The 10,692-nt window shown below is 51.2% G+C and overlaps 1 protein-coding gene across 1 annotated transcript in view; it reads right to left on the bottom strand.

Annotated features, from left to right (window-relative positions):
• Positions 1-3,848: 3,848 nt before the first annotated feature.
• The window catches only part of LOC129708928 (acidic mammalian chitinase-like), a 10,852-nt gene continuing 4,008 nt past the window's right edge, over positions 3,849-10,692 (bottom strand). The window contains exons 6-10 of the mRNA XM_055654995.1: positions 9,572-9,754; positions 7,758-7,874; positions 7,121-7,259; positions 5,589-5,876; positions 3,849-3,977 (exon numbers count right to left, since the gene is read on the bottom strand). Of these exons, the coding sequence (XP_055510970.1) occupies positions 5,593-5,876; positions 7,121-7,259; positions 7,758-7,874; positions 9,572-9,754 (723 nt within the window). The 3' untranslated portion in view covers positions 3,849-3,977; positions 5,589-5,592. The remainder of the gene's footprint in view (positions 3,978-5,588; positions 5,877-7,120; positions 7,260-7,757; positions 7,875-9,571; positions 9,755-10,692) is intronic.

Below are 10,692 nucleotides of genomic sequence, written 5' to 3'. Positions count from 1 at the left end.
GAGCCCGTGGAAGGGGGGGGGGGGGGGGGGGGGGGCACTGAACCCCAACATCAGATCGTCGACAGCAGCTACTCCTCGCCCACCGAAAATCCCCCTCCCCACAAACAAATAAAGATCTTGTTCTATAAACTCCGCATTGCTGCTGCTTTTATTTTACACCCACACCTGCTTTAGGGCAGAGACCCGGGTTCGATCCTGACCTCGGGTGCTGTCTGTGTGGGGAGTTTGCACCCTCTTACAGTTACCTGCGTGGGTTTCCTCCGGGTGCTCCGGTTTCCTCCCACATCCTAAATGCGTGCGGGTTTGTACAGGGAGAACACTGTCGCTTAATGGTCCAATGGTACTTTATTGTGCTTTTTGTGTGGAGTTGGCACGTCCTTCCTGTTACCTGCGTGGGTTTCCTCCAGGAAGCTTCAGTTTCATAAGTTCATAAGTGATAGGAGCAGAAATAAGCCATTCGGCCCATCAAGTCTGCTCTGCCATTCAATCATGGCTGATCTATCTCTCCCTCCTAACCCCATTCTCCTGCCTTCTCCCCATAACCTCTGACACCCGCACCATTCATCCTTCATCCCACATCCCAAAGACGTGCGGGTGACAGAGGTTATGGTTCAGAGGGGGGTTAATTGGCACTCTGTACCTCGGTACATGTGATAATAAACACATACACACAGGGAGAACATTTAATGATTCAATGCTACTTTATTGTCACGGATACAGCAAAATCCGTTACTGCACACAGTTCAGTACAAGTATCATTCAGCACCTCTGAAGAAGGTTCTCGACCTGAAATGTCACCCATTCCTTCCCTCCGGAGATGCTGCCTGTCCCGCTGAGTTACTCCAGCTTTTTGTGTCTATCTTCGGTTTAAACCAGCATCTGCAGTTCCTTCCTACGAATACTCAGCACAAGTATTCTCAGCAAGAGAGAGTTAGATTTAACTCTAAGGGCAAACGGAATCGAGGGATATGGGTGAAAGCAGAATCCCTCCGCCATCCAAGTTCCCCCACCTCTGACTGTCCTCATGAGAGGCAGAGCCAGTGAGCACATCTTACACGTGTAGGAAAGAGTCCAAAGCAGAGGGCCATTCCCTCTTCTCCCCTCTCCCATCAGGAAAAATACATAGAGGTGTGAAGAATCAGATTATGGGACAGTTTCTTCTCAGCTGTTATTAGGCAACTGAACCATCCTACCAAGATGGGGTGGAATTTGTTCAGTGTATTAAGGCAAATATTCTCAAGCAATGTGGAGATGGCCCCACCAGGGAGCAGAGAAAACTCAATCTCCTCTTGAAGAAAGAAATTCATAAGTTCCCGGAGCAGACTTAAGCCATTCGGCCCATCAAGTCTACTCTGCCATTCCATCATGCCAGATCTATCTCTCCCTCCTAACCCTATTCTCCTGCCTTCTCCCTAAAGCCTTTGAAAGGCAGGGAATTGAAGTGTAAGTGAGGAGAATTTTGCGAACAGTGACCATAAATATAGTTTTATAATAATTATGGAATAGGTTGGAACTCGTCCAAAAGTTTCAACTCCCACATTGTTGCAGGGATCATTTTAAATAATATTAGACAGGAACTTTCAGAAGTTGATTGGGGTTGTTTGCAGGTAAAGGGATATCTGGTAAATTGATTAGATTGCTTTAGTTTAGAGATACAGCGCGGAAACAGGCCCTTCGGCCCACCGTATCCACACCGACCAGCGATCCCCGCACACTAACACTATCCTACACACAGAAGGGACAATTTTACATTTATACCAAGCCAATTAACCTACAAACCTGTACGTCTTTGGAGTGTGGGAGAAAACTGACGATCTTGGCAAAAAACCCACGCAGGACACGGGGAGAGGTACAAATCCTGTACAGACAGCGCCCGTAGTCGGGATCGAACGCGGGTCTCTGGCGCTTTGAGGCAGCAACTCTACAACTGCGCCACCGTGCCGCCTTAAATGTGAGATGGCAAGAGTTCAGGCCCCGCATGTTCTTGTTAGTCTGCATCTATTCCGATCGTGTATTTTTGCACTAATATCTTGATATGTTGCACCGTGGAAAGGAAAATGTCAGATGGAATTTTCGCACTGTAAACACTGTATATATTTATTACTTGGACAGGGGCCACAGAGTGGCACGGGTGGGGGACTGTTTGGTGAAATTTGACAAATGTAAAAAAATTGTAATGAAATAACTTGTATAGTCTCCGAAAATGTCGGATGAATTTTGTTTGTTTGAATGGTTCAGGAATTGTATATATTTATCAATTGAATAAAGTCTATTTTGAAATAAAAAAAAAAAAAAAAGATATGTTGCACAGTGCTTTTGTAGAGTTTATACATCATTTATGTACAATTTATGTTTTTGTGTAGAATAAAAGAACTGCAGATGCTGGTTTACAAAACTTTAGACTTTAGAGATACAGCATGGAAACAGGCCCTTCGGCCCACCGACTCCACACCGTCCTGTGATCCCCGCACACTAGCACTATCCTACACATCAGGGACAATTTACAATTTTTACAGAAGCCAATTAACCTACAAACATGGTCACCATTGAGATGTGGGAGGGAACTGGAGCACCTGGAGAAAACCCAACTCAGGTCACGGTGAGAACGTACAAACTCCGTACAGGCAGCACCCGTAGTCAGGATCGAACCCGAGTCTCCGGCGCTGTGAGGCAGCAACTCTATCGCTGCGCCCTCGTGCCGCCCCAAATAGAAGACACAGAGTGCTGGAGTAACTCAGCGGGTCAGGCAGCATCTCTGGAGAACATGGATAGGTGACGTTTCACAGAGTGCTGGAGTAACTCAGCGGGTCAGGCAGCATCTGTGGAGCTAAGGAAATAGGCAACGTTTCGGGCCGAAACCCATAAGGGTTTCGGCCCGAAACTTTGCCTATTTCCAGAAGGATTTTGGCCCGAAAAGTTGCCTACTTCCTTAACTCCATAGATGCTGCTAGATATGCCATTTATTGTCACTATACATGTACAGTGAAACTGAAAGCTGCTCGTACTCAGTGCATACATACAATTTTACACAAAAAACAAGAAACAGAAAAACAAACAGAAGGGAGGGCCGGGAAGGGGGGGGGGGGGGGAATAGCTGCACCATAACTCAGCGGGTCAGGCAGCATCTGTGGAGAACATGGATAGGTGACGTTTCACAGAGTGCTGGAGTAACTCAGCGGGTCAGGCAGCATCTGTGGAGAACATGGATAGGTGACGTTTCACAGAGTGCTGGAGTAACTCAGCGGGTCAGGCAGCATCTGTGGAGAACATGGATAGGTGACGTTTCACAGAGTGCTGGAGTAACTCAGCGATTTAGGCGGCATCTGTGGCCAACATGGATAGGCCTCATCACGTGCAGGCAGATAAGAGATGGTCTTGGCATGAGGATCGGCACAGACATGGTGGGCCGAATGGCCTGTTCCTGAGCCTGTGCTGTTCTACCTTGCATGTTCACACTAATTCTATGTTATTCCACTTTCTCATCCACTTCCTAAGCAGCAATTTACAGAGGGCCGATTATACTACAAAGGCGCACGTCTTTAGGACAAAGGAGGAAGGGTGATTAGTGCGGGTGTCGGGGGGAAGGCAGGAGAATGGGGTTAGGAGGAAGAGCTATATCAGCCATGAACGTATGTCAGAATAGACTTGATTGGCCAAATGGCCTGATTCTCCTCCCATCACTTATGAACTTATGAAACCGGGGTATCTGGAGGAAACCCACGCAGGTCACAGTGAGAACGTTCAAACTCCACGCAGACAGCACCTGAGGTCAGGATCGAACCCGGGTCTAAAGCAGATGTGGGTGTAAAATAAAAGCAGCAGGAATGCGGAGTTTGCAGAGCAAGGTCTTTATTTGTTTGCGGGGAGGGGGATTTTCGGTGGGTGAGGAGTAGCTGCTGTCGACGAGTGGATGTTGGGGTTCAGCTGCCCCACCCCCCCCCTGTCCACGGGCTGGAACATCGCTGCTTCAGTCCCCGCTGTTGGGGAAAGATACACACCGTGCTATAGTTTACTTTACACGTTACACTTTAGAGACACAGCGCAGAAACAGGCCCTTTGGCCCACAGAGTCCGCGCCGACCAGCGACCTCGCACACTAACACTATCCTACACACACTCTGTATAGACCAGTGATCCCCGCACACTAACACTATCCTACACACACTCTGTACCCACCAGCGATCCCTGCACACTAACACTATCCTACACTCACTCTGTACAGACCAGCGATCCCCGCAACACTAACACTATCCTACACACACAAGGGCCAATTTACAATTTTTACCGAAGCCAATTAACCTACAAACCTGCAGGTCTTTGGAGGACCGGGAGGTAACCGGAGCACCCGGAGAAAACCCACACAGGTCACGGGGAGAACGTACAAACTCCGTAGAGACAGCACCCATCGTTAGGATCGAACCCGGGTCTCTGGTGCTGTGAGGCAGCAACTCTACCGCTGTGCCACCGTGCCACCGTAAGTTGTGACAGTCACCACTGACATCAGAAACAGTTTGAGCTGGTGAAGGACCTGCTCCCCCAGTCTCAGAATAAAAGTACGTACCTTTAGAATGGAGATGAGGAGGAATTGATTTAGTCAGAGGGCGGTGAATCTGTGGAATTCATTGCCACAGACGGCTTTGGATATTTTTAGATAGATTTTTGATTAGTATGGGTGTCAGAGGTTATGGGGAAAAGACAGAGAATAGGGTTAGGAGGGAGAGATAGATCAGCCATGATTGAATTTCTGAGTAGACTCGATGGGCTGAAAGGCATAATAACTAAGCTCATGTTATAGGAGCCGTATTAGGCCAAAAACATCCATCGACTTGGCCTCCACAGCCGTCTGTGGCAATGAATTCCACAGATTCACCACCCTCTGACTAAAGAAATTCCTAGTCTCTGGCCAGTGGAAACATCCTCTCTCTCCTCCTGCCCCACTCTCCCCCTCCTCACTGCACTTGCTCTTGGCCTTGTTGTTACTCCCGTTACACCACTCTCACTGTTACTCCATTACACCACTCTCACTGTTACTCCTGTTACACCACTCTCACTGTTACTCCCATTGCACCACTCTCACTGTTACTCCGTTACACCACTCTCACTGTTACTCCTGTTACACCACTCTCACTGTTACTCCCCCATTGCACCACTCTCACTGTTACTCCTGTTACACCACTCTCACTGTTACTCCATTACATCACTCTCACTGTTACTCCCGTTACACCACTCTCACTGTTACTCCGTTACACCACTCTCACTGTTACTCCTGTTACACCACTCTCGCTGTTACTCCCGTTACACCACTCTCGCTGTTACTCCCGTTACACCACTCTCACTGTTACTCCGTTACACCACTCTCACTGTTACTCCCGTTACACCACTCTCACTGTTACTCCGTTACACCACTCTCACTGTTACTCCGTTACACCACTCTCACTGTTACTCCGTTACACCACTCTCACTGTTACTCCCGTTACACCACTCTCACTGTTACTCCGTTACACCACTCTCACTGTTACTCCGTTACACCACTCTCGCTGTTACTCCTGTTACACGCTCGCTGCCCGGCTGTGGAACGAACGCACCAACCTGCTCAGGGCCAGTTGCAACAGTCGCAGGTCGTGTCGAAGACGAGGCCCGTGGCGCACTCTTGCACGTACGTGCGCCCGTTCACACACTGGTAGTAGACTCTCTTGTCCTGAGGGTCGACGTGGAAGCCGTTGGACTTGCCGACACAGAAGTTGGGGTTGCCGGGGCTCTTGGTGGAGTGTGTCGGGGCAGCGGTGGACGGTGCGGTGGACGGTGTGCCGGCTGTTGTGGACGACATCGGGGGGCCGGTGGGGATGGGGCCGGTGGGGATGGGGCCAGCCTTGCATTCTGGAGAGAAACAAGATTCGGTTAGTTTGCATTGAGAATTACGTGCGGCACGGTGGCGCAGCAGTAGAGTTGCTGCCTCACAGCGTCAGCAACCCGGGTTCCATCCTGACGACGGCTGCTGTCTGTACATATAAGATTGTTAAGGGCTTGGACACACTAGAGGCAGGAAACATGTTCCCGATGTTGGGGGAAGTCCAGAACCAGGGGCCACACACAGTTTAAGAATAAGGAGTAAGCAATTTAGAACAGAGACGAGGAAACACTTTTTCTCACAGAGAGTGGTGAGTCTGTGGAATTCTCTCCCTAAAAGGGTCTATTGGTGGAGGCAGGTTCTCTGGATACTTTCAAGAGAGAGCTAGACAGGGCTCTTAAAAATAGCGGAGTCAGGGAATATGGGGAGAAGGCAGGAACGGGGTACTGATTGTGGATGATCAGCCGTGATCACATTGAATGGCGGTGCTGGCTCGAAGGGGCCAAATGGCCTACTCCTGCACCTATTGTCTATTGTATGGAGTTTGCACGCTCTCCCCGGGGCCTAACATCGAGGAGCCGCCTTGTGCTGGGATCCGACTTTGGCAGCTCCAACCGCGGGAGATTGCGGACTTAACATCGCGGAGCTCGCGGTCCCTTGGTTAGCGACCGACATCAGGAGCTCCAAGCCCCAGGAGCTTCGACCGCCCCGACTGTGGATGGTTCGACGGCCCAGACCGCGCGCGGGAGAATAAAGAGGGAATGTAAGACTTTATTGCCTTCCATCACAGTGAGGAATGTGGGGGGGGGGGGGGGGGGGGGGCGCTGTGGTGGATGTCTACGTTAACTTTCATGTAGTTGTCTTGTTACTTTTATCTGGTATGACTGGATGGTAAATCACATCTCACTGGACCTTGACAATAAGGGGCCATTGAACCATTGACCTGTCTGGGGGGGGGGGGGGGGGGGGGGGGGAGGTAGTGGGAGGTTTCCCGGGTTGTCACGTCACGAGGGGAGGGGGAAGAGAATGAGGGGGAGGGGGGTTACCTGGGTTGCCAGGGCATGGGGGGTGGGAGGAGGAGAGGGTTGATGGGGGGGGGGGGAGGTTGGAAGGGGGGGGGAGGGGGTGATGTGGGAGGGGGGGGGGGGGGGGGGGAGGAGGGGGAGGGGGGGGAGAGGGGAGAAGGAGGAGGAGGGGAGAGGGGGGGGGTGATGTGGGGAGGGGTGGGGGGGGGAGGGGGGGAGGGGAGGGAGGAGGGGGGGGAGGGGGTTACCTGGGTTGATGCCGAGACCCGTGTGCAGTTTGCTGATGAGGGGGTACCGGCCCTGGTGACAGAAGGTGCCGCTGAAGTCGTCCAGGGACAGGGTCCACACCATGGCCCCTCCAATGCCGGTCTTTTTCAGCCATTCGATCTGCAGGGGAGGAGATCCAGCCTCAGTCATCGTCACCGTGTCTTAGAAACATGAGGGGGGACCTCATAGAAACATACCTAATAGTGAGAGGCCTGGATAGAGTGGATGTGGAGAGGATGTTTCCACTAGCGGGAGAGTCTAGGACCAGAGGGCACAGCCTCAGAATTAAAGTATGTTCCTTTCGGAAGGAGATGAGGAGGAATTTCTTTCATCAGAGGGTGGTGAATCTGTGGAATTCTTTGCCACAGACGGCTGTGGAGGCCAAGTCAGTGTTTATTTGTAAGGCAGAGATAGATAGATTATTGATTAGTTCGGGTGTCAGGGGTTATGGGGAGAAGGCAGGAGCATGGGGTTAGGAGGAAGAGATAGATCAGCCATGATTGAGTGGCGGAGTAGACTTGATGGGCCGAATGGCCTAATTGTGCTGCTAGAACTGATGACATTATGTGTGGAGGAAAGTGTGTGGATCACGGATCTAAAGCAGAAACAAGAACGTACCTTGTTTTCAAAACTCTTTGGGTTATCGTACCCGACCCAGTCCCTGCCCTTGTAGGCGTAGGGAACCATCTGTGGCGCGTCCCATTTCTGTGTGGCACCATTGAGGAAGAGGCAGATCTGTGGAGAGAAGGAGATGTTGGTGGTGGAGGCCAGGGCCGTTGACAAGATGGTGGCCAAGCCCAGGGACTCTGCACACGACACCGTAGATGTGGGTCTGTAATCACACATCACAATCGCTCCCCGCTGTTAAACCTCTACTCCAACGGCACCATCCCTTCCATCGCCTCCATCTACACCTCACGCTGCCTCGGCAAGGCCAGCAGTATCATCAAGGACCAGTCTCACCCCCGGCCACTCCCTCTTCTCCCCTCTCCCATCAGGCAAGAGGTACAGAAGTGTGAAAACAAACGCACACCTCCAGATTCAGGGACAGTTTCTTCCCGGCTGTTATCAGGCAACTGAACCGTCCTACCACAACCAGAGAGAAGTCCTGACCTCCCATCTACCTCATTGGTGACACTCGGACTATCCTTGATCGGACTTTGCTGGCTTTACTTTGCACTAAATGTTATTCCCATACCATGTATCTGTACACTGTGGACGGCTCAATTGTGATCATGTCTTTCTTCTGACTGGACAGCACGGAACAAAAGCTTTTCACTGTACCTCGGTACACGTGACAATAAACTAAACTCAACTAAGAACAGGGTCGGGAACAGAAATGTTGAATAAAAACGTCACCATCTGGTTAAACCACACCCCACCGTTCAGCTGACTGTCAACCCTCTTGGAAACCTTGAATGTTGCTGGATGTCATTAACGTTCAGAAGTCGTTAAAAACAATGAAAAATCAATGCAGATAAAACACATTCAACCAGGAAAGTTCTCAAATTCACCAAACTAAAGCCAATTAGTACAAAGAAAATTCCATCTACATCAAAGGGTGGCAGTGTGGCACAGCGCCAGAGACAAGGGTTCGATCCCGACTATGGGTGCTGTCTGTACGGAGTTTGCACGTTCTCCCCGTGACCTGCGTGGGATTTCTCCGAGATCTCCGGTTTCCTCCCACACTCCAAAGACGTGCAGGTTTAGAGGTTAATTGGTCTGGTATCATTGTAAATTGACCCTAGTGTGTGCAGGATAGTGTGAGTGTGCGGGGATCACTGGCGGGCATGCAGTCGTTTGTCTGAAGGGCCTGTTTCCATGCTGTATCTCTAAACTAAAATAAACTACATGATGAAACCTCATCTGGAACTCTGAGACTGAGCAGAGAGATGTGTTGAAGGCAAAGGAAGGGCTTGGGCCAGGTTTGTTCCACCCAGGGGCAGGTCCACATCTGGCAGCAACATCTGGTGGAGCGTGAGGTCCACATCTGGGTGAGTTTAGCAGCAGCTGGATGCATCAGTCTGAGGTTTGTGGGAAACAGGGACATGACTGAACCAACATGGCTGCCTCATCCATCGAGCTCCTGAACGCAGCCCGACTCACCTCAACTCTGCACGTACATCTACTGTTTAATGTAGCGCAGAGATACAGCACGGAAACAGGCCCTTCGGCCCACCGAGTCCATGCCGACCACCGATCACCCGCCCACACTAGTTCTACCTTATCCCACTTTCTCATCCACTCCCTACACTCTAGGGGGCAACTTACACAGGGCCGATTAATCTACAAACCCGCACGTCTTTGGAATGTGGGAGGAAACAGGAGCGGTCACGGGGAGAACGTGCAAACTCCACAAAGACAGCTGGCGTGGTGAGGGTTGGGGGGAGGGGTGAGTGTTGGGGGAGGGGTGAAGGGGGGGGAACAGGTACCTCGAAGTAGGCCATGAATCCGGCCTCCTGCGTGTAGTGGCCCTCGGGGCCTTGTCCGGTGGATGGAGCTCCCACCGCCGTGTTGCTGGTGCTGAGGGTGAAGGATCGACCGTAGGCCGCCAACCCCACGTTGATCTTGGCCGCCGGAGCCCCGCTCTCCATCCAGTATTTGATGGTGTAGTCCTGGCGAGAGGGAGAGAAGCACCTGAGAGCCCGCACTGCCCGCAACACCCGCTCGCCCCTTGCCGGGGTCAAACCCCACCGTCTCGCCAGCGCCTCGCCCACCCCAGCCGTATCCCACCGTGAGGAACGCCGGAGCAAGGTGGGAGTCTACGCCATGTTGGAACGTTGTCCCAGGAAATAATATCTCCGGGATGTGGGAATGTTTTCCTAGGAATTAATATCTCCGGGATGTGGGAATGTTTTCCTAGGAATTAATATCGCCAGGATGTGGGAATGTTGTCCTGGGGATGGATATCTCCGGGATGTGGGATCGCCAGTCCAGGGATAGGAATCTAGGCTGGGTGGAAACATTAACCACAACATCTCAAGGATGTGGGAATATTGTCCCAGTGCTGAATATCTTCAGAATATGGGAACACTATCTCAGGGATGTGAATCTCTGGAATGTGGGAATATTGTCCTAGGGATGGGAGTCCCCAGCATTTGGGAACTCAGTCCTAGGGATGAATGTCCGGGATGTGGGAATGTTGACCCAAGATATCTCTGGAATTTGATAACATAAATCCCAGGGTAAATATATCCGGGATGTGGGAATATTCTCAAAGCGACCGGAATGTGGGAACATCAGATGATGTGGGAACTTTATCCCAGTGTTGAACATCTCTGGGATGTGGGAATATAAGTCCCAGGGATGGGAATCTCCAGGTTGTGAGAACGCTGATCCCACTGCTCAATATCTCTGGGATTTGGGAAACTTATTCCGAGGAATAAGTGGGAACATCTCAGTGATGCGGGAACTCTGTCCCCGGCCACGAGTATCTCCGGATCGTGGGAAGGCCCTGCCCAGTGCTGAATATTCCCAAGGGATATGGGAATGCCGACTCGGGAAGCTGTGTCGCAAGGATGAGCGAACGTTGGAAATGACTATCTCCGGGAGT

The sequence above is a fragment of the Leucoraja erinacea genome, chromosome 24, assembly GCF_028641065.1.
Source record: "Leucoraja erinacea ecotype New England chromosome 24, Leri_hhj_1, whole genome shotgun sequence".
NCBI lineage: Eukaryota > Metazoa > Chordata > Chondrichthyes > Rajiformes > Rajidae > Leucoraja > Leucoraja erinaceus.
Note: the sequence above shows the minus strand (reverse complement) of the source record. Positions and strands in the feature narration are given on the sequence as shown.